The sequence below is a fragment of the Amblyomma americanum genome, chromosome 4 (genome assembly GCF_052857255.1).
Source record: "Amblyomma americanum isolate KBUSLIRL-KWMA chromosome 4, ASM5285725v1, whole genome shotgun sequence".
Classification (NCBI taxonomy): domain Eukaryota; kingdom Metazoa; phylum Arthropoda; class Arachnida; order Ixodida; family Ixodidae; genus Amblyomma; species Amblyomma americanum.
Window position 1 is genome coordinate 219,170,755 of NC_135500.1, and position 23,977 is coordinate 219,194,731.

Here is a 23,977-nt window from a genome sequence, read left to right on the forward strand (position 1 = left end):
CTCTTGCTGCTGGACAAACATAACTTGACCGGAAAGAGGCATAGAATCGATTTTTTACTCGGAAGAATAATTTGATGGAGTTGTCCGCAATGTTCTTTAATCGCACAGCCATCTTAATCTCTGGCATGCTAATCATGCATGAATTCAGCTTCTGCGCATGCGCCACCTGTGGTGCTTGTAAACAGCCTTAACGGCACTCGTCATTGTTTTCTCATTCACTGCTCTTGTAATGCTCTAAAAATTTTATTGTGGGCATCAAGGCTTCCCATTTCACATAAGCTAGCTTTCGGGAGTTTTGGCAGTGCAAGCTTCCTAGCTGTGAAAATCTTGGATCCTTGCCATGTTTGTGTCACAAGTGACTGCATTATTAGCTGGCTGTCTTTTTGGCCACTGGTTGACGTCCATATGTGATTCACAGGGAACTGTGAGGAGGAGGCCGGAGGCGATGAAGGAGACCTTCCTTCACCTACCTCTGACCAAGGGTCGGGCCCAGCACTAGCCAAGAAAAAGAAGCGGAGGCGGTCTAAGCGTAGATGAAACTGCCAGTGCACCAAAAAGGCATCTGCTGTTGCTACTGCTGCCAGTCAGAGAAGGAATGTTGCATCACCACACCCAAGACTGCTTACCTTCCCCCTTCACCCATCCAAACCCCATCTCTCATCTTTCCCACCACTGAAACAAGACATGTTTGCATCAGTTCCGTCCTCACACACTTCTTTTCTGCGCTGTGACAATTTCGTTGAGCACACAAGTGATGCGCATTATTGTGACGAGACAGCCCTGCCCAAGGCTGTCTCATTTATGTGCACATGTATTGCGATAGACCTGAGACATGTAGGCCATGCTCATGAACCTGACTCAGCCCTTTACTGACTTTATGTACCGCTGCTTCATTGTGGTAAGTTTTTTTCCCCTTGATCATTTTTTGCTTCGGAGAACCTGTCAGCTTTATTCAGCTGTTATCACTTTTTGCTGAGATGATCGAAGTGGTGCCCCACTGTTCATTATTTGCAGTGCTTTTCATATACCTATAGATATTCACTATGTAATAAATGTTGCTGATTATTTGCACCCTGTCATGTGTTAACAAGCTGGGATTTGTTGCTCTTTAGATTTGGAAAGCTGCACCAAACTTCGCACAGCAGTCATTTCTCACGATTGGGGCAGGTGTAACTTACTATGAAATATTATAGAACAGTAAATTAGGGTTACTTTGGCAGCAGAAGTTGAGCCATCTCATTTTGTATTTGACGGTTGTGTTGAAATTTGTACTGTGGGTTTTATAACGCGCAGCTTTTACTAATATGTACCTGTTATGGAAAAATGTGGTAACTCGATGCATCCCTCTTTGCCTTCGTTTTTTTTTTTTTTTCAATCTTCACTGCATTTTCGCAAAAATTTTGTGTCTCTTTTTGTTTGTCATTTATTTTTATTTTCTCTGCTTGTTAGCAGTGCGTCGTGCTCTCCCCGTAGCGCCGCACTGTGGCGTTGTAGACGGGAGCTACCCTTCAGAACGAACCTGTCCTGTCCTACACTTTGCAGAGGTCTGAGGCAAAGTGTTGTTGGCAGACAGAGGAGAGAGTAAAGACATTCACCTCGGGATGGGGGCACACTGCAAATATGCTCTGTATCAAAATGGATGGCTCAAGACGATTGCCTGTGGTACCCCATCCAGTATTTTGCCGATTTCATAGATTGTTTCCTACGGCGGTTTTAATTTTTTTGGTTCACATGCCACTCCTCTCAAACCTTGTGAACTGCTATTTTGAGAACTGGCACTCTTTTTACAATGGCATTAAATGTCTTGGTCAGCATAGGTTTAGCTGGCATTACTGATCACCACAATTCTCAAATCTGTTATCATTTTTGCTCTTTCAAAGATGACTTCTAGGATAGTACTAACAGAATTTGGAACTGCAGTGCTGGGAAGGCAAGCCTCATCCAACTTGTGGCACTATCAGCAGGGGCAGGCACCAGTTCTGAAATATCATACCACTTCTAAGGTTCCTTGTATTGGCAACAAGAGGTTGTGCCTTTTTGTTAAAATCGCATGTTGTATTAGCTTCATTTGATTCCCACGTGGTTCATGGCTGTGGTGCTAAAATTCCAGGTTGTGCTGGTGCGGCTCAAACATGACAGTGTAGCACGTGCACTGTTAATTCGAACCCTGATGTACAGACCATCTGCCAAAGCAAAGCTCATTGGGGGTGGCATTGTCTTTGAAGCAGGCCAAGTTTTAAATCTCATTTTTTTCCCATTTTGTAGAAGAGTTTCTTAAACAGCTGAACATGTGCCAGTGTGCAGTTGTTGGCTCTTATTACAGCAGGCGAATTCAACACACTAGTCGTGTGTACTGACTAGCTGAATTTGAAAACATAGAAATGCATTGGCCATTTATTTGAATTTAGAAGGTTATCCTGTTTGTTTCTGTAGACAACATGGGTTAGGACTTTTCTAAGAAAATTTTGCTAAAAGCAGCTCCTTCTGTTGAGAACCTTGACTTTATTGAGCAACATCTTCAAGGCACCACATCTGTGCCCACAGCTGCACCACTTCATGAGGTGGTGCCGCTGGGCTGAGGCTGTGGAAGCTCTGCAGTGTGGCAGCACCAGTTAGTCCTTGGCATTTTTTGCAGTCAGCAAGAACTGTGGGGTGTTCCACCAGAAGAATTGAGGACTGCACTGTAGCACACTATGAGCCAATGCAGGAGGTGCAGTGAATCACATGCGAACCAAATAAGCATTTTGTTGTGCAGACAGGGGCAAGCAGTTATGTTGTTCTGGCTGTATTTTAACAGTTGTTGCTGCGATGTTTGTGTGTTGTGCAGTAATGCCACTGTGTTGTTGTTGCTGGCTTTCAATGAAATATCAGTGTTGGGCAACAATTTCTTTTCGCACATTGGTTGAGCTGACCGAAAGCTTTGCAACTGTTGCACACAAAAATGCAGTTATGCTTTCTTTCATGGGCCGTTGTTGTGCGAGCTGTGCCCAGACATTGGCTTGTCTGCACCAGCTTATGCTGCACTTATTGCTCTATGTTCACTCAGCTTAAAAACAACTGTTGTTTCCTTCACTTTGCCAAGGGCTTGCAGTTACAAAGTGCCTAACATTTTTATTTTAATCTTCACAGTGTGACTATTTATTCATCATTGAATTCTCTGTGGTCATGACTTGCTTTTCTCAGCCTCTTCTAATTTATCTGCTGAGCTGTAGCATAGGCTTTCTTGGCACCTGCAAGCAGAAAGAGTGCCTCAGATAAGATTTGTATGCCAAGCATAGATTTTTTTGTTATTATTGATGATCACGTATGCTTTGTACTTCTCATTGTGTGCAGTTTTATTCCAAGATGCAATGTTTTATTCCATGTCTTCATTTTAAGTAGCTGGGCACCACAACACTCTTTTTTTCTCTCCATCTCTCATTCCTCCCACAAGGCTTGAGATAATGAGCATGGATAGATGCTCAAGGAGCAGAAGGAGGTGTTTTTTCTTACTTGTTATGTAATTGGAGGATAACCACGTGCTGGACATCACGTGACTTTGTACTACTACACTGCAGGCAGTGAAAAACAGCAGCCCCTTGTCTCTAACAGACCTTGCCAATGGCATACGTGTTTCCTGTTGTGATTGGTGGCCTCCTAGAAGTTCTAGAAGTCATCATGTTTGGGGCTGTCAAAATATTCTTACTGTCAACTCTTTTTTATTTTTGTGCTGTTTTTGATTGAGCATCTGTGTTGTTGAACATGGACAGATGCATTTTTTAACAACTTCAGCACACTTTTGTTTGGTGTTGAACATGTCTGGGCACTACATTAATTCAGAAAGTGCTCTTGATACATTCCTTTCAAAAGCCACTTCACTCCTGAAGAGGGAAAAAATGTGTTGGCACCTAATTTCAGTTTAATCTGTTGCCAGACTTCAGGCCCTGATTTAAGGCAATTTGTCTGCTGCTCCTGCTTTAGCTTTCATGTTGGCAGACATTTTGTGCTTGTGAAACCACAGTGATGCTGCTCTCCCTTACCCATGTACCAGTTGTCCCTGTTTTTCCCAACTGCCACCACATGACCCTATCTTTGGTGCTTGTTGTAGACTACATTTTATTGTTAGCCTGTTTTTGAATGGTGTGGGCAGCACAAAAAAAAAGTCTTCCTGGCGAGGTTTGGTCATGGTCCTGCTTGAAGAGGTGTGTTTTGCTCGGGGTGGTATCTCTGGCAGATGTAAGCACTTTTGGAAACTTGTTTCTGCACTGAGATTTCTGGATGATGTCTTCTGTTATGTGCCAATACAAACACCAAACTGCAGTATTCACATTTGGCAAAAAACCCACATGGTGTTTTGGCTTTGTCATGCATCATGTGGTGGTGGTCGTGGAAACTGAGAAAGACTGGCTTTGTGTGCCTCGAAGACAACACTGTGCATCAAGTAATACGGTGGTAGTGGTGCAGGAACCTGGCACTCTTTGTATCAGCCAACCGGATTTCATTCTTAGGCTGTCTAACACTTCATATGAAAGTATGTTTTTTTTTTATTCTGTGTACATAAAAGAGGGTATAGAGATAAAGGTAGCTGTACTGTATCATACCAGTTTTATTAAAGGCATTGTACAAAAGAACCTTGCATGTTTGTCATTCATGTCTACTCTTTCTTAGCACCAAGAATTCCAGGAGTTGTGCTTGTGTAGCAAGTTTCCGTGTCAAGACTTGCTAGATCAAGTTGCTAAAACATACTGTTTTGTGTGCTATCATCATTGCTAGTAGCAGTTTATTAGACGATAATAATTAATACAGTAGGTGATTCATTCTACGTAGCGAACTGAATCCAAGATTAAAGCAATGTTATATTTGCCTACAGCTTTTCCATGGCATGGAACGTTGGCAAAACTCCACTTTGTGCTCTTTCCAACACTGCAAAGGTACTGCTTGATGGTTTCAAATAAAACAAATGTGATGATGGTACTGGGTATGCAATGTATTGGCTTTGTTTCACACATATTTCACTGCTAATAGTGTGCTCACTGCAAAGACGCTGGACTATCCTTGTGAAAGATTGCCTGGTCGGCAAAACCTTAGTTCATAATAAAGTATTTTGCTTCTGGTATCAGCATGTAGAAGCCTGCATTGTAAATTTTAAATGTCCTTATTGAACTTCATTTCTTTCTTTTTACATGTCTAAATTGCCTCTAAACCACCCCAGGTGAAGCCTTCTTTTTTCAGTGGAGGGGGTGCAGCTTTGCATGTTACCGCTGTATGCACTGAAATATGTGCAGTGCAGTCATTTAACACCAAGAATTCGGTGCACGCAATGCACTTAACATTTGGCTAGTCATGCCTTTTCATGCCACACCTTTTTTTTTTTTTTTTCAGTGCACACATTACCACATAACCGATTTCAGGTACACAGAAAAACCAGCCAGTGACACCATATTGCTTCTGTGGTGCTACAAAGAGCAAATAGCATGAAGGATGGTGAGGATTAATTTAAGCGCATGAGGGTGGACAAAAGGTTGAGAAGCCCCCACCCCCCATTTATCACCACCACACCGAGAAAAAACTACCTTAACTATGACCACGGTGGCTGCGACGAAACAGATGGACAGGCTGCGCCGGTTATAGCTTGCAGAAATTGTCCACCCCACCAAGATGAAAAAGGCCACATTGCTGTTGTCAGTATACTTAAGAAGACATTTATTTAAACTTTGAGAGAAAAAGTTTAGGTTGAAACACATAAGAATAAGAGGGAAACAAGTGATAGTGTGTGTTGTATGTACAGTATTTCTTGCACATAAACATAGATTCAATGACATGCAGAGAGTATGACACACAGTGCACATACAGATATTCGAAGGGGCATCTTAGTACTAGACCAGGTATTGCAGCTACACAAGCACTGTCTTGGTATAGCATGAGACAAAGCAAGCAGGCTAAGTTTAACCAGCGGCTGAAGTGCACAGTGACAACGCATTTATAAACTCGGACTTGTAGGTGGGGCGGGTCATCAAGGTGGCACACAGAAAGAACACAAACATGGGTGTTGCATCAGAGCTGTCCAATCTATTCATTGAGCTCAGGCTCCTATCTTACGCAACAACACTTGACCAGTTTTGTGGCCAAGTACAAGCCAAGGGAATTCCTCACACCTTTCCTTTTTCTTCAATGCCGGGTTGCTTAAGGTGGATTCACACAATGGATGAAATCGTAGATCTTGATGATGAACTGCACATCAGGTACATGACATGATGTCACGGATTCAGGTCAACCAACTTGTGTCTGCGGACAGCGCGGACATTAAAAGGAGGGCACTTTTTTCGCTTTGGGATCTGCCATTTCATCCGTCATGTGAATGCTTTCCAGCAGGGGGCACTCCCCTGGCTTGACGAGACCGCATTCGTCATGTGAATCCACCTTTATGGCAGCTATAACCAGCCCTAACTGCTCTAATATACTTCCTGCCTGCACTGATATTCCTTCAGAGCTGACACTGCAATAGCATGCATCTTGCTGATAATCTCCAGGTTTACCTTACTTTCTTTTGTGTACGTGTATGCATGTTCATGCAAAGCTTCCTACTTCATTGTTGTACGAATCAAAAAGGAACAAAGCAGAAATTGCATGCAACCTCCTGTTACCATTGAACAATTTATTATGTGTCATGTGAATTCGATACTAATCTTGTAGCTAGTTTAGAGCACCTAGGCATGTACTGGGTACTAGCCATGATACAGGCTGTATTCTATGGTAGTTATCTTAACACACGGCAAATCTGTGGTGCCTTCCTTTTCTTTATATGCCATTTCTTCAAAGTGCTAGATGATAAATTCTGCACCCACACATGAAGGATTCATATGGGATCGTGAACCTTTTTTCACCAGGATGGTAGCTTTTTCTCCTGATGCTTTTGTTCACTTGTAAAGGTCAGCACAAGAATGGTGTGCTTTAGCAGTGAGGACTGGGGAGAACCAAGACACAAGCTCCCATATGACTTTGAAGCATTACCATGCACCTTATTTTCTTGCTTTTGCTCTGTCGGATTTTCAGTTGTCTATGCCAGAACACGGCCTAAAGGAAAACATTTTCCTAGCGATCCTGTCAGCTAGCGTGGATGTGAGCAGTGTGACAATGAAATTTGCTTTTTATATATAGAAAAGGCTTCAGCAGACAAGAGGGAAGTGCTTTAAAGTTGCAAGTGAAATTGCAAAATATCCATGAAGTTTCACCTTTTATGAAAAACTGCATCACTACTTGGTGTAAGACTTCCCATCCAGGCGCTGTAATTGCAAACCCATCGAATTATGTGACAACTACAAAAGTTATTGATGCCTGCTTGCTGCACAGCCTGAAAAGTGCTGGGTGTGGCCACCAGATTGTTAAATGTTAACAGATAGCAAGAATCTGGTTGTTCTCTGGTGCAAATTGTGGTTTGGATGTGGATGTGGCGTCACCAGCTGGCTGTGCCGAGAACAAGATGCTGACGCTTTCTATTGTGACTGCAAAGCAGCACAGCCAAATTTGATTGTACTTTAGATTACTTGGTAGGCAAATGGCAACATGAATGCTGCAAATATTACTGGCAAGCACATACGTGCTGACTGCTTGCATGCTCTACGTTATTGCAGTGTCATCTCAAGAAGGAATGCGGACGTTAGGCACAAATAAAAAGTGACTGGGAGTCCAGGGAACTTATAATTGCTACCCGGCAAGCGTACCCATCACTTTGAGCACTCAAAACTCTGAGAAAATTGCATATGTGGCATGCATCGGTACAGTAGGCTTGACTCCAGGAGATCTGAATTGCTGTGCCAACCAAATTCCTCTATGCATATATATTCTCTGAAAGTATATGTACAAGGCAGGACATTGGCTTGAGTACACATAGTATGTACACTTTATAAGTACATAATTCTCTGACTGGATTTTACTCAAAGTACCACTGGGTTCTCCTGTACTTTTGGTTGGGTTCCATTTTGACCATTAATAATTTATCTTTTGATCCTTTTTACATAATTTACAAGCAAACTTTTTTTTTTTTTCACAGTCGTGTGAACACTACACAGAACAGTGCTATGTACATTATGAACATTCCTTTGTATATAGATATATCTTATGCAGAGATACAAAAAGATGCTTTTTTTTCATTTTGCTTTTTGGACATCCAGCAAACATATATTGTATATATAAAAGAAAACATCTGTACTGCCAGCTGTTAAGACAAAAACATTTATGTATACACTTTGTCATAAAATATGCACCTCAACAACATCAATATTGCAGCTATGTACACAAGTGTAACGCAGTGCCATTTCCTTAACAAATCTTTTTTCATCTTTAACCTTTTCAAGGCACCATGTCTTTTGCTCCTCTGAGTGTTGAAGCCACTTATGACTTGTTTAGCGCTCTTATCATGGCAATCAACATAATTCACATCTGCTGTCATGCAACGTTTGTCTGACACACCACGGCTGGCTGTCTGAACAGACCACACTAACAGTTACCTGTAAAGTGCCAAGACTAACAAGAACAATTTCCTACGCAACGCAACGTGTCATTGGAACCAAGAACCAAGTAAGCTGGATTCACGACTTACAAGTCCACTTTAACAAAAAAACTAAAAACCTCTTTGCAATTTCCAACCATTTAACATGACAGAGGCCACGATATATTGCAAAGACATTGTATTGCATGCATCTAACGGTTAAGCTGTGCGCAGCTCTTTGGAGCAAGTCTCTGTGACTTGACTCATGGTAATCACTGACCGAAAAGCTACCAGCCACCATGGGGGATCAGGGCTTCACACAGATTTCTCACGCACTTGATGCAATGATGCATATGATTGAGAGCTTCAAGATGCTCGGAGGACACACCACTGTATTGCTGATGTGGCTTGCTGTTTAGAGTAAATTTTTCATGTGGTACTCGTAAGTTTCGCCAAATGGAAAGAAATGTCAGAAGCAAATACCCAATTGTACGTACTATTACTTAATTTTCTGATTAGATTTTGCTGTGTCAATTTGACATGGCAAAACATGCATTGCCTGCACTTTACCATCTTTGCATAATAAATTGTGCAGCTAACATGAGTCAACAGTCCTACATTTGTTGCACCAGAGGTTGTTCAGAAAACACTGTGCATCCGTGGCTAACTGTCAGCCCTTCTAGTCTCGCGTGTGCGTCAGACACTGCTGCATGATTCTGCACCTATATACAACAAATGATTGATTGAATCCATTCGACTGCCCAGCTACTAGTGGACCAACCTGACTAATCTGGCACCGGTTAGTTTCATCCATTTCATTAGCTGTTCTTCCTTGTGTGTACACACTGAGGCACAGGACAGACACACACACACACAAGGACACCCTTCTGTGAGACCATTCGGCATGAGGTCATAGTGCACTGGAATGACACCTGCCATGTCAGGATGATGTCTGCGACATAGTTGCATTACATGCACTGATGGTCATGAAAGGTACATTCAAGAGGAGGAGAGAACTTTCTCACCAAAATTTCACTTCAGTGCATCAGATGCTGACAAGCTGATGGTCTTATAAACTTACTACTAGAATTAATAGGGAAAAAAAACATTTGGCTCTTGCCCATGCATGAAGTGTGCACCACCATACAGCACTAACTGGAAAGGTATATGATAAGCGCCAAACGCCCAAATGCGAGTCGCCATCACGTGCATTATCTCGCATCGACAGCCGAAGACGCCCACGCTTGCACGGTCATGTGTGCTGGCTCCACTTTGTGTCTACCTCATCCCCAATCCACGTCATCCTAGTGGGATATCGGGGACAGGCTAGGGACAGTCACGGAAGCTCTCTTCTCTGCACCACGGGGTTTGGTGCAAGATCGTTCTGTACTGTCCTCTGACTACGAATGCTACGACCACAGCTGTATTATTGACCGTAAACAATATGCCCCAAAGCCATTGCAAGATAGTGCTGCTGAAACAGTTGCTAGCCTAAGAAAATGAGTAACTCTTGCATACTGACTTCTGCCTTGCTGTGGTCTACGAACAGTAATCGCCACCAAAGAAGACGATGACCACACGCACTTAGCTGCGCCCTTCAAGTCATGATATCGGCTACTTTGACTGCATACTGTATTCACTCACATTATTATGAATGCACTCACTATTTTTGTTTGATTACTCCTCATGTAATGAATGCACCACTCAAATTTTCTGGGAAAAATTTATGCACAATGCATTCATAATGAGACTAAATATGGTATTGCAGTATGCATGCACGAACAATTATTACACCGGTTACAACCCTTTTTCTTTCCGAGGAAAGAGAGATATGCACATTTCATGAATATTTTTGATACAATGAGGCAACATGGCATGGCAGGTGTCACTCGAATGAACTATATGACGGGGCACTGTACACTCTGCTCTGCTGAGTGGAGTGGCATGCACCCGAGATTCCAAGTCAAGTGTCTTTTTTTTGTCAACCCACAGCGATTATTTCTGGGGTTACATTTTGCTGTTGGCTGTTTTGCATCCAGGCAAGGCACACTTCAGTCCCAGTGACCCTGCCATGTTGCTACAGCTCTACGGCACATGGCAGCACAGCAGCAGCTAGGGCTGGCCAGAACAGGGCTTGCAGTGAGAATGCACAATGCACTTCACAACCACATCTGTTTCGTTCGTTGCATATGTAAATTTTATTAGGGGACAGTGCTCATGGAACTTGCACAGGTGTGCCATGTACTCTCCCTAAAGGGCCTTGCAGATGCCACTGCTGCCGTTTAGTAAGGTCAAGCCGCATGAGCCCTGTTCGAGCCAGCCCATAGAGTCCTGCCAGCTCCTCAAGACAGCAAATTAGCTCAAGGCTTTCGCAGTACCTCCGATCAGACGCTATTGGCATGCTTGGTTGGTGCTGCCTCCTATTTGGGTTCACTGCATTTCACCTTAGATTTTTATTTGTGTCGTGAGGCAGCTGGCATGCTTTGTTTCAGACTGCTGCGTGATGAGGATTCTGAGTGGTATGAAAAATGAAAAACAGTAAAAAGTTGTTTCTTGTGGCACTAGATAATGTTGGTTAATTGCTACCGGGATGCCTCAGAGCACTCTCACTTGAGCGCATGCTTGGGTATAGCGCACGGGGCTCTTTCACACATCGCAAGCTAGCAAGAAATGCCAAAAAAGAAATTTCACAACTACATTTGCTACTAACTGGCTCGGGTAATAAACTCAGTGCACAATATGATTTTGAATCTGGTAACAAAACACTCTGGCTTCTCAGCTTAAACATCCAATAGCAGTATGCGAAGATAATGTAGAATCTTCTGCTGCAACTTTTTTCCACCCACATTGCTTCACAAGTGCCCGTGCTTTGCATACGCATACACTCCAGCTTGAGACCGCTTCATAATGCAAGGCACAGGTGAGACAAATTGCAAGCAAGAAAATGTGCATGAGCTCCAAGCTGCATTCCTGCCAACCCACATGCTTATGTACTTCCTCATCTTAACGAAAGCTGTCACCAGAGCAGTTCTTCCCCCATTCACTTTTACGCTGCCCGACACCTGGAAACAGGCATCATGAACTGTAGCATGCCTGTAGCTACAGGTGTACACTGCAGGGACAGGCTGCTTTTCTTCTCGCTTTACATCAGAGGGACATGCTCAATTCACCACTGACGCTGCATCTGAAGAGTAAAATGGGCAGCTTATCTTTAACTTTTGTTTTCAACGTGAAAGAACCAGTGGCAACATGGGATGAACTGTGGCCATCAACTGACACATTTCTGCCATCAAAATAACTGTCCTTGAAACTCTCTCTTACAGCGGGCTTTAGATGGCAGAAACTGTCCCTGAAACCCTTTTGTAGCAGGCTCTAGATGTTAGCTGCGAAGCGTTCACCCAGTGGCAATTTTTTTTTTTACATGATGAAATAGTGGGAGACAATAACAAACAGTAGTATGTGCACATGATCATGGCCACATAGTCAACAGGTCAAGAAGTAAAACGCTATTTACAGAAATGCAGGCTACGTACTCATTGCAAGTTCTCACAAGTCATAAGCCAATAGTAGCACTGCAAGGGTATCCAAACAGCAGCCATCTTTTTCATTAATACCGGGTTTTGCTCACTGAGCATAACTTGACAAGTTTCGCCCTTATGTCAAATCACTCAAGTGCAAGGTTTCCTTACAGTTATTAAGCTTGCTTCCACCAGATGGTAAGCAATCTCAGGCCCTTGAAAAGCAACAGAAACAGTGTTGTCTTTAAAAATAACACTACAGGCATAACAATTTCAAGGTCATGACAATTATAACTTAGCAATGTTTAGCAGATTTGCTTTTGCAACTTCCTTTTAAGCAAGTCTCTAGAATCTCAAAACAGCAGCCGTCTTCATTACACACTGCACTGCCCGAAAGCAACATGAGGCTTTGTCCTCTGGGCATTACTTTTACAGCAAAGCTTGTCAATAGGCAGCCTGCAATGTATCCACAAGGTGCGATGCAACACATAAACTGTATGAAATGAACTGAGTTGGATGCACCATGATTATGACAACAGTTACACACAATTTGTGAGTAGTGGTAGAAATAAAAGGAAAAGATAGGAGCAGTGAGAGCACTCAGTCAACGTAGCGGCTGCAGGCCTTTTTCCACTTGCACTGTGTACACCACATGTCCTTGTTCTCCATGCCATGGATCTTGCGACACTTGCGGCTCTCTGAGCGCACCCGCCGGTGCAATGGTGAGCTTTTTGGCGAAGCTGACAGGGTCTTGGGGCTCAGGCGCATGAACTTTTGTGGTGAGACCTGTGCAAGGTAAGAATGCATGCTCATGAGAACGGCCAGCAAGTAACCAGTGTAGTTAAGAAAATTTTCAAGCTATGGAGCTGTCTATGGTTGAAGGGTAACTCAAAATCTGCACTCAATTGATGACAGTAACACCTGGTAACACACATTGGAAAATACGCCATCTGTAGGTCCGTAAGTATGTAACAAATTGTCATCGGATACAACTCTAGAGCGAAGCAGCGAATGCCTCTAAAAGGAGGCCCTCCAGCCAATGGCGTCGACTGACTGTCATGATGTGATGTAGCAGGGGCTTTCAGATGCAAAGGGGTTAACCATGGTTTAAGTAGATTAACCATGACATCACATCAACTACTTGACACCACTGGCTAGAGGGCCTCCTTTGAGCAGTATTCTCCACTTAGTTCTAGACTTGCATCCGACTAAAATGATTTCTGTGAAGGGAAAAATTATACTGCTTTATTGTGGCATAGCCCAGCTCCTAGTGCACACTTGTCTCATGCATACACTAGTCATGCATATGCGGATGGCCGCTTTCTTTTTTATACTTTGTCTTTCTTTTTTTGCTTGCTTGGTTGAAATGCTACTATGTTGAGGTGGCCACTACATGATGAAATTACCAACTAAGAGCACACAGTTCTGCTGGCCCCAACAGGGGCTGCAAACAGGGAGATTTGACACAAATGAGTTTTGTGAATTGTCCTAAACAAACATTTTTCTCTTGTGTTAGTTGGGACTGGTTGGCAAGTCTTTCATTGCTTCACACGGCTAAATATGCCGAAAGCAACATTGAAGAGCTTCAATGAACATGGGTACCTCTCAACCCATTCTGCACCAATTTTACTCGATGAGGTTAACCAACAACATTGCTGGCTGCAAAACAGCTTTATAAAAAAAAAAAGAGAACAGCCATCAGACCCACCATGGCTGTCGGTGCACTGGCATGTGCCTGCCATGAATAAGACCGCTGCACTGTGGGAATGTTGATGGGGGATGCTGATGTCAGGCTGGGTGGTGATGCAGGAACAGCACTCTGAGAAGAAAACAGCATAAAGTTCTTTCTATACAATGGCAACATCTCAGCAACAAAATTTACTAATTTATTTGAAGCAATTTCTTTGTCCTTTTGCAGGTAAGCTGTTATCATGAAGGGTGAGCTTTTGCACTGTGACAGCCACTGTGGCTACCAATGCCACAGAAAAAACACCTTGTGCCTACTTAAAGTAATGATTAAAGGAACAAGCAGGGTGCCAGCCTCACAGACTTTCAGGTTTCTTCACAGATGACAAAAGACAAGCTGCAGAAATGGCTCAGGTTACAGCCAGGCATGTGTACATGTCTAAATAGAGTAACATAAACAGACTGAACATGCAGCTGCTCATTATCATTGTTCACGTCAGTAATTTGTTCTCAATCTTGCTTCTGCCACTGTTCACTTTTATAATATAAGCCAACGTGAACAGCATGTAGCATAGATGCAGCTAATCATTATTGAGCAAGAATAAGAATTGGACAAAGGAAAGAAGCTGAGAGAAGTGTTTGTCTACTGCAGATTGCAAAGAGTATGCATGCTTGCTGTGGAGCTGGCAGGAGCCAGGAGAGTATAAAGTATGCACATACCCGTGCAAGCATCTGGTACTGAGGGTCTTCATGTGGTGGCCTGGCCATGTCTAGGTGGCTGAGGGTTGGCGCGGATGAGGTGTAGATGCTGTGTGCACATTCACCGTGCTCTCCAAGAAGGGTACTCCCCGAGTCACTCTCCAGGTCACCTTCTTCCTCACTTTCCGTGTAGTAGAACTCTTCCTCGTGGTCACTTGATGCAGAGTCTTCACTCTCATCACCACGCCTATGAATAAGATGAATGATATAAGCAAGACCCAAAAAGGTCTCTAGCCACTCCTGGCAAAGAAATGTACACGATATGAAGGTTAATGTACTCTAACCAAAGACAAACCAGCAGCTTGACTTGCCATATTACACTCGCAATTGTTTATAACTAACATTTCGCATAAGTTATTTGCTTACTGGGTCCCATGCAAACAATATTTGCTTGAGATGTACTGCAAAACTGATTTCCATGCCAAAGCAGAAAACACTACATATTCATTGATCCTGGGCAATTAAGGTTGTGGTATCACTACATCTGTCTTTCTCTGATGCCTCCCGGTAAAGCTTCTAGCATCATGGAACAATTATGTGCATGCAACAACAATACATGTCTGTCAAACATTTGGTTACAATAAATGCAAAAAAATTTCATGAGGCTGTTGTGTATAGGCTCTTTTACTGTTCTGCAGAGGTTTTAAAGTCCATCAGAAAAAAACTCACCCAAGGTGTTTCACCCGGACGTGCCTTTCAACATCCTTGCAAGTGGAGAACCTTTCACCGCACTCTTTCCACATGCACTTGTAGAGCACCCGCTGGAGAAGAGAAACATAAATCTTGTCAGGGGGACATGCAGGGAGTGCCTTAATATTGGTGTATTTTTTTTTAACTTTGTTTCAATTTTCTAGCGCCTCTCAGGCAGTGGTGAGCTGGAGTGCATTTTATTAAATCGATTTGTGTGATATACATGTAATGAAAAGCTTTAGTCATAGCAAGCTAGTGCCAAGCATTTGTTATTTCCAGCTTTCTTAGCACACTTTTCATAGCAATAAAACCAGGCCAGAGGCGTGAAACGTGGAGAGCTTAACTGGCCTAGAATATGCATGTACCTCTACGTATACAACAAAATCTGAATTACAAAAATCATTCAACAAGGACAATGGAGTGATATAATTGATAACACAATGCTGCATTATTTTTCGACACACAAATTAGCAAAGTGAGGTTCAATCTCTATGAAAAACTATTAGTATCTTACCTGCTACAAAGACCTAAAACTGTAAAAAAGAGGGAGCACAGCACAACTGTCCAGTGCATGGTGCCAAATTAAAATGCGTATAAAAGCTGTGGTCGTATCTACACAACCTTTTATTTAGTTGACGTTGTTTGTCTTAATAAGCTCCAGATACACTAATGTTCTGAACATGCCGTTGCACTTAGAGAGGCACACAATTTTGGATGCCAACTTAAGCATATAGCTATGCATAGCTGCTCATGCTTGATCTGCTCTGAGCAGAATGCACATTACAAGCAAGCCAGCAGCCTTCCATTCATGTGTTTTTTTAAGAAAGACATGGATGTTACAACTACATTTTGATCGTGTCTTTGTTACAACCAAAGCAACCAGAGCTTTTTGATCTATTAGTTGTGAAACTTCGCTTCGAAATCCAGCTATTTCACGGAGTTTAGCAGTTTGTCTGAATGCCCAGTTACATGACATTCTGCTAACATTAAAATTGTGGCTCAATCAGAGTGCCAGATTCTGATACATCAGTTCTATAAATATAATTTATAATCAAAGGACTCTGCAGCTCATGGGCAGACTTATGGGTCACTTTTGGAGGGGGTGGTCCCATTGTAACCATGAGTTGCTTGGACTTTTTCGCTGAAGAAATGGGTTTCAGCATGGTTTTAATGTATAATTTTCACTTGGAGGGGGGAGGACACCCATCCATATAATTCCGCCCCTGCTGCTGCTGCTTTCAATAATGACAGTGCGTGCAATACGAACCTTTCTCTTGGGGCAACCGGGCTCGGCGGAGAAGCCGAGGCTCTCGGAGAAGTCAACGCCCTCGTCCTGAGTAGGCGACATGCGCCAGAAAGTCCGTGCATCCGCCGCGGCCAGACCTCCTGGTGGGGAGGGTGTCCCGGTCCGTGGAGGTGATCGGCCGCTGTCCCAGCTCGAAGCTCCCGAACTCGAGCTTGTCCATGATGGCGTCCCTGAGTACACAGAAAAACAGCGCGACGATGCCACTGTCAGCTACAGACTTTCCCAATGTGGAGCAGGCTAAAATATGTACAAAACATTTCCAGCAGCCTCTCCCCAAACCCCCAACGAAAACCGACCGCGCGAGCTGATACATCCCCACAGCACGGACATGTACTCCTCACAAATCCACAACTACTATCGGGGGCCCTTTGAGCGGTGTAGATGTTGACTCACGTTCATTGTAGGATATTTTCGAGCTTACTTTTGCTCTTTTGAAATGGCGTCGAAGTGGTTTGCCTGTTTCCAACTCTTACTAATATAGCTCGCCAGAGCTGCGTACATGTGTCGAGACGCTTGTGAAAGTATACAAGGGGCGTCTTACAACAGTAAAGATTGTAGGGATCGAGAAACAAAGGGAGAAAGGGAGATGAGAAAGGCAGCTCTTCTGTTTTTGTTGGCTAAACGGCTAGAAGCGGAGAGAAAAACTCCGATCAAAATTGCACATCTGGAGCCGCATCACATCGCATGACGTCACTGATGACGTCGGAATGAACTGACAACGCCGCATTGTATGAGTGAGTCTGAAGGCGACGTACCGTAATTTACGCATGAGACGTAACACCAAAGGGCCCGCTTAACGTGATCAGCCACAACCGGATCCGTACTCATTTTTGCCAATGAAGGCGTAAAACCACCACTGTCACTTCAGTCAGTGCTTCAATGACAGTACAGTTAAGGGCTCGCTGAGAGAACAGTATGTTGTTTCAACTTTCAAAGAAGCATCACGCCGCCAGGCACAGCATGGTACAATTTCTGCATATACTTGAACGTCACAGTTTCCTTTAAAGGTCATTCAATTATGCGACCTGCCTGTGGGACTACCAACCGAGGCTGTTACTTGGTGTTTTCAAACAACACTGTTTGAGTAGCCCACATGCTCTTCCTATGCTCCTTTTTGCCACTGTATCGATCATCAGGCCGCATGTACCCCTCATGTCACTGCCGTAAGAACAAAAGTTCAGTTTGAGCTTCACAACAGCTGCACGAGACTTCACATTCGCAACAGCCAGAAAATCTGCCTTGCAGAGAAGGTCGGGGAGGGGGGGGCATGGACACCGTTACAGGGGAGGCAAGGGGGTGGTTGCCCCCCCAGCATTTCTCCAAAAGGGCAGTGCCACCCCCCCCCCCCCCCCCCCCCAAGTCTCCAACTTGCAGTCAAATCAGATTCCTGACAAACGCTTTAATTTTAGGACGTTATTAACGTAAAGCACAGTGGGGCTGAGCTTGTTGGCTTCGTTAAAACGTTTAATTTCAGTAGCCTAAATCAATTACGTCCTAACAGAAGCATAATTGACTGAGCTTTGTTCATGAGCATAATTACTAGCATTGAAACAGCCTGAACAAACTTTTTTATTGCAGTCAATCACGATCCTCATGCGTACATCTTTATATATTAAAGATGCCCATTTCAATTTAAGTTTTATGGCCATTAGAAATACACTTTTGAACAGCAAAGTATGAAAATTTAAACAAGAAGTAAATAAAATTGAATAAACGTTTAAATAAAACCTCGAATAAATAAATAACTAAAAAACTCGAAGACCTGCCCTCCACTCGAAAAAAGTTCTGGAGCCCCTGCGTGGAGTTCCAAGAATCGCCAAAAAATTTATAAACTCCACCTTAATGATGTGATAGCGTAATGGGTTAATTCCCGCATACGCAGAAGGTCATTCTCTGCTTTACATTTATAGATAGATAGGAGTCCTCATAACCATCCTGGTGCAGTGGTGCAGCGGTTAAGCAATGCGCCACTGCCCCGCGTTGGCATCCAGCGGTGGGCATTGTGTGGACCACGTTGCTCTTCCCAAGCGACCAATTATGAATTTAACTGGCACCTGCCTCGGTGGGCAGTTTGTGATGATGCCGCAAGTACATCACATGGCCCACGTGACCCGCCTGCCTCATAGGTTGCTCTCTGCAGGGAACCACCTGCCAGAGCCATGCCCGTGGCTTTTCGCTCACAATGCCATCACCGGATTTTCTGGTGAACGAGGAGGGGGAGGCTTTAACGCTATCACATAGAGAGACGGGGATGACGAAAGCGCTACTGTAGTTTTAACCAGAAAAATATAACTGCCACGTATGCATATGATTACATGCTAGCTATCAAAAGTAGGGAGACAGGGGCATATTCAGCTGCTGTTTAACCACCCTTCCTCCTCGTATCATCGCTATGTCCCGGTTAGCACAGCCTCACTGGGGGACTCCAGAAAACGGGGACAGCGTAAGGGCGAGGGAGGGTAAGGGCGAGGGAGGCACGGTAACCTTTCCCTGAAGGCAGCAGAAGTGGTTGAAAATTGAAAATTGGTTTTTGGGAAAGGAAATGACACAGTATCTGTCTCACATCTTGGCCCCCAAACACAAAGGGATAAAGGAGGTACTGAAAGAAAGCAGGTGCCGTAGTGGAGGGCTCCGGAATAATTTCGACCACCTGGGGATCTTTAGCCTGCACCACACGGGTGCCTTTATGTTTCGCTTCAGCTTGTCTTTGCTCTCCGACCAGAGCACAGCTAGTTTGGCCCCCTTCCCCACCCGGGGGCACACTTCTGGAAATTTTTGCATTTTCTGAACGTTCTCGCAGAAAAAAGGGGGACTTTAGAGTGGGTTGGCAATACGGGTGGTTACCACGGGACAACAAAGGATGGAATGGCAACAACGGGAGCGCAGAAACCGCCAACGTGAGACAGGCCAGCGACGTCTAAAATTTTTGGACAAGCGCGCGTGACGTCAGAGCCAAGGAGGAAACAACTCTCGCCCGCCACCGCGTTCAGCAGCATGAAGAGCATTGTCGCTGCAGGCCCGCATACAATATCACACGCGTGTGCGCCGAACGGGGAGCCGATTGACGACGGGTCCAGACCGAGCATCGCCGGCACCTGAAGGTTGCACTGATCGCGAGCGGCGTAAGCGACAGCAAGATGAGGCGGCCTTGGCCGTACCGTGCCTTCGACGACCCACTTGGGCGCTCCCCTCCGTTCCTCCACCTTTTAAATTCCCGTTACTACCCCCACCCCATTGAAACAGACTTCCGGAGTCCCTCTCGTTTCTGTCCCAGGAGCTCAATTATCGTCTTCGCCGGCGTCAATGTGACCAGATTCGCGTTGCTATAAAACGTATGACAGGATGCAGTTATGCAACCGTCTCTGCCCGTATCCTCCGCCGCAAATGTGGGAAGTTGTGTTGCACGGAGCGGGAGAGGCAGATAGCGGGGATGAAGAGGAGGCCGAAGTGGCGGTCAGGGCAGGGCGGCCTCTTCTATTCGAGGGGGCAGCCGCAAGGTCGTTCGCTTTCTCGTTCTGGCCACGGAAGCGGCTGCCCAACAGCTGCGCGCCCCGGTCGATATACAGCGCCCCGGGCGCCGGACGCGCGTGCCACCACGACGCCGCGCGGCGCGAGGTGGTGCTCCCTGGGAAAAAACGCTGCCGCTGCGACAAACCACGCGTCGCGAACAGCAGCGGTGGCGCTCCTCGCGCGAGCGATAGCAGCGTCGGGAGAAGAAACCAGCGGCTCGTGGGGGTGGGGGTTCGATCTTGCGGCATATGGTTTCAAATAGTCACGACGTTGAAGGCCCGCGCAGTAGCGAGACAGGCTCTATTACCTCTCTTCAGGGACTCCGGAACAGGGAAACAAGGGGGTGATCATGTGCACCCCCCCCCCTCCCTAGCTCTCTTACTGTGTGCGCTCAGATATTTCTGAGAAACACTTCAGTTCTAGGACGTCAATAATGTAACGCACAGTGTGACTGAGTGAGCTGGCTTCATATAGTCAAGTTCTCGTTTGCGTAACCTAAGCCAATCATGTCCCAATAGAAATTGTTGATTGACTTACTCTTGCTCATGAGCATGATTAGCAGAAATGAAAGACTATTATGCGCAAACCTTTTTTAATCCTGTCGATCACTGCTCGTGCGTACATCTTTATAAACCTCCCATTTCAATGCAAGTTTTAAAAGCGTTAACCAAATACACGTCTTTAAACAGTACAAAATAAGAAATATTTAAAAATAAAAATGAAATATTTCACTGCAAAACACTGATTCAATACTTGAGTAAATAAAAAAAAACTCGAAATCCCTCCCCGCCCTTCCCACTAAAAGAGAAACGAACGTTCCGTTGTCACTGCCCCACGGCCCCTACGACCTGTCTTCGCAGCTTCAGGTTTCGATCATTTTCCACTACGGAAGAGGCCCCACAACAGCATCTGCAATCTGTAGGTTCTTAATTGATGCGTAGCGGCACCACACGCCCCAGCAGGTGTGGGTCGGTTCCATCCATGGTCGCACCCACGTCATAGATCCGTCATCATTATTATCATCATCAGCCTGACTACACCCAATGCAGGGCAAAGGCCTCTCCCATGTCTCTCCAATTAACCATATATACCACGCATATATGGTTAATTATATATATATATATATATATATATATATATATATATGGTTAACCTTCTGCCGCCCCCTGCTACGCTTGCCTTCTCTTGGAATCCACTCCGTTTTAAAGACCAGCGGTTATCTTGCCTTTGCATTACATGCCCTGCCCAAGCCCATTTAATTCTTCCTCGATTTCGACTAGGACGTCATTAACCCGCGTTTGTTCCCTCACCCACTCTGCCCGCTTCCGGTCTCTTAACGTTACACCTATCATTTTTATTTCCATGGCTCGCTGCGTTGTCCTTAAGCTGAAGCCTTTTCGTTAGCCTCCACGTTTCTGCCCCGTAGGCGAGTACGGGGTAAGATACAGCTGCTATAATACCTTCCTCTAGAGGAACATCGGTAAACTGCCATTCATGATCTCAGAGAACCTGCAATATGCGCTCTACCCCATTCTTATCCTTGTAGTACTATGTAGATCCAAGCGTGAATCGAAATGCTTGCTATCGTTTCTTTCCCCTTTGAACCCCTTCACCATGGCATATACATCTCCTCGCGTAGTACTGCCCGCCTGTCCACTGAGATAGTGCAGAGCCCTTACATTTATGAACATCCTGCGAATAAGTACAAAGAAATAGAATTCGTAATTTGTACGCACACATTTTTCTGGCGGAAATTGTCTTCTGAATCATGCTTCCGCGCGGCAGAGCTATGTGGAGAAGCCTACTTCGCATCATTCCGCATGCGCGAACTACTCGTGCCGTGGCTTTTCCTCGAGCTCCGTCCCTACATGCGCACCGAGAAGTTGACGCCTGGTTAATTTCTCGGAGTTCTCGATTCAGCCGCTGAAATATGCCGAAGCTGGAGCTAACCGGTGACACGGTTCTTGGACCGCTTGCGTACACGGAATACGCGGGCCCTTCGTTCCGGCCCTCGCCACATCTCGATCAGCGGTGGTCCGCGTTCGCGCTCCGCAGGTGTTGACTTCCACGACCGGTCGAGCATGCATGAAAGTCGATCTAGCGTGACGCGTTTCCGCTACACATCTGTGCTCAGTGCAGCAGCGCAGACAGGAGCGCCGCGGTGTCGTCGCCTGTCACGCGACACTGGCTGCGCGTCGCCTGCTCGGTGCCGAATCTTACGACGCAGGCTGAGCACGTGACCACAAACTATTCTGTATCGCTGCTTAATTGCTGCGGCGCGAAAGAGAGAAAAAGAAGACGGACCAAAGTCACAATGCACCGTTTAGGTTTAGTAGGCTAAGCGAGAATAGGGAAAAGGGCTGGCGAGCATGATCGATGGTGCTCCGGCATCCCAGACTGAAACAGGAGGGATACGGAGAGGCTCTGTTCGCGACCTTCGCGAACGCAAGCATACGCAGCGGGGGAATGCATTCGCCGGCCGGCCGGCGCATTGCCGGCTCGTCCGCACAGATGGCGTAAGAACGCCTCCTCCGAGAGAGAGTCGGCGGCGCTGTTGGTGTTTACGGCCGCCAAAGTTGGCGAAGAAGCCCATCGCGGACAGGGCAAGCTTCGCCGCCTTCGCCTACAGAGGACGCAGCCAGCAGTCGCCGGGCGAATGGGAGCAGCAGAGGCAGCTTCGTGGCCGCGCGTGGGCTGCGCCTGCCTATCTGCGTCTCTCCGCGTGTGCTTGTCTCTGCGGCGGTACGTACTGCAGGGAGCGACGAAGAAGCGCTCGAGCGCGCGTCGACCTTGGTCGACACCGACGCGCCCACACCACTGAGAGCGGAAGGGAGGGTCCGGGAAACAATGCCGGGTCAAGTGTGCCAGCGAGGAACAGAGGCGTGCCGCCCGCGGATGCGCCTGTGCGTGCGTGTGAGCAGAGGGATGCGAGAGATAGGCAGGAGAAAACGAATGAAGAAAAAAAAACAGACATGTTTAATGCGTTTCGGCGAGATTCCCCGAGTAGGCGTGTTTCGATATGGTTCATTCAACATCTCAAAAAAGTAAATATGAAGCGATGGTTAAAGATCCCCACATGGTCGAAATTATTCCGGAGCCCTCCGCTACGGCACCTCTTTCTTCTTTCACTCCCTCCTTTATCCCTTCATTTACGGCGCGGTTCAGGTGTCCGCCGATATGTGAGACAGATGCTGCGTCATTTCCTTTCCACAAAAACCAATTTTAATTTTCTACCGATGGTCTTCCGTTATTTCCTCCTATTTTCTTTCTTTTTTTCTGAACTGGGAACGATCGCAAGCGTGGGTGGAAATACGGTCTTTGTTTTCTTTTCGTGTCCCGTAAATTCATTACAGCGGGGCGCGGAATCCACGTGTCGCAGCACCCGCTGGCTGCAAGGCAAACTGTACAGCCTTTGTCAAAAGTAAGGAGCCCATGGGGAGCCGCGAGGTGGAGCTCCTGTAGCATCTGTGGAATGCTGGAGCGGTGCGAACATGACTTCCTCTCACCTTCAATCGATTTGAAACGGAGGCAATGCATAACGAGCTGCAGAGCGTGGCTAGATGCAAACTGCCTGGGCTCCAAACTTATGATAAAGGCCGTATATTAAAGGAAGATTGTGGACAAATTCAAGTTATTGGCCTGTGTCAATATTTCTTTGGTGTGAATAATGCGCTAAACACTAACAAAAACGACAACTAGAACGGGGGACACAGGGCAAGCGCGCACTAACAACTGAGATTTATTCTGGTAGGAGGGTACACAAATACATTTCATGCACATGCTGAAACAATCAATTCATTGCCAACGGCTGTGTCGCACGTTCCTTCGTTTCTTGATTAGATGTAACTCCTCACTTGATAGCAACACCGAGGGTGTGCTTACACACTCGTCTTCACCGGTCTGCCATATCTCAAAGGCTTCTTTTATTTCTCTTTCTTTCTTGTCCTTTGCCCGAGCAAAAATTGAAGTCCGTTCAAAGTACGGTGTACATTTGTGATTTGCGCAATGGGGGGCAAGGTTTCCAGGATCCCCCCCCCCCCC

General features: G+C 45.4%; 2 protein-coding genes across 44 annotated transcripts in view; one reads left to right on the plus strand and one right to left on the minus strand.

The window, feature by feature from the left end:
- Nucleotides 1-4,610, plus strand: part of LOC144129383 (protein lap4-like) — a 166,815-nt gene extending 162,205 nt beyond the window's left edge. For all 42 annotated transcript variants that reach the window (XM_077663466.1, XM_077663463.1, XM_077663479.1 and 39 more), the window contains one exon: nt 419-4,610. Coding sequence is in view for 28 of the 42 variants with exons in the window: in XM_077663463.1 (XP_077519589.1) it covers nt 419-537 (119 nt within the window). In the remaining 14 variants the exon portion in view is untranslated. The remainder of the gene's footprint in view (nt 1-418) is intronic.
- A 1,046-nt stretch (nt 4,611-5,656) lies between these two features.
- Glut4EF (Glucose transporter 4 enhancer factor) overlaps nt 5,657-23,977 on the minus strand; it is a 149,737-nt gene continuing 131,416 nt past the window's right edge. Inside the window, exons 3-8 of one of the 2 annotated variants that reach the window (XR_013313915.1) lie at nt 16,388-16,596; nt 15,100-15,191; nt 14,392-14,617; nt 13,694-13,804; nt 11,812-12,771; nt 5,657-11,765 (exon numbers count right to left, since the gene is read on the minus strand). Coding sequence is in view for 1 of the 2 variants with exons in the window: in XM_077663500.1 (XP_077519626.1) it covers nt 12,586-12,771; nt 13,694-13,804; nt 14,392-14,617; nt 15,100-15,191; nt 16,388-16,596 (824 nt within the window). In the remaining variant the exon portion in view is untranslated. Of the gene's footprint in view, nt 12,772-13,693; nt 13,805-14,391; nt 14,618-15,099; nt 15,192-16,387; nt 16,597-23,977 lie in introns of both variants that reach the window. The other variant, XM_077663500.1, reaches the window with a different exon arrangement.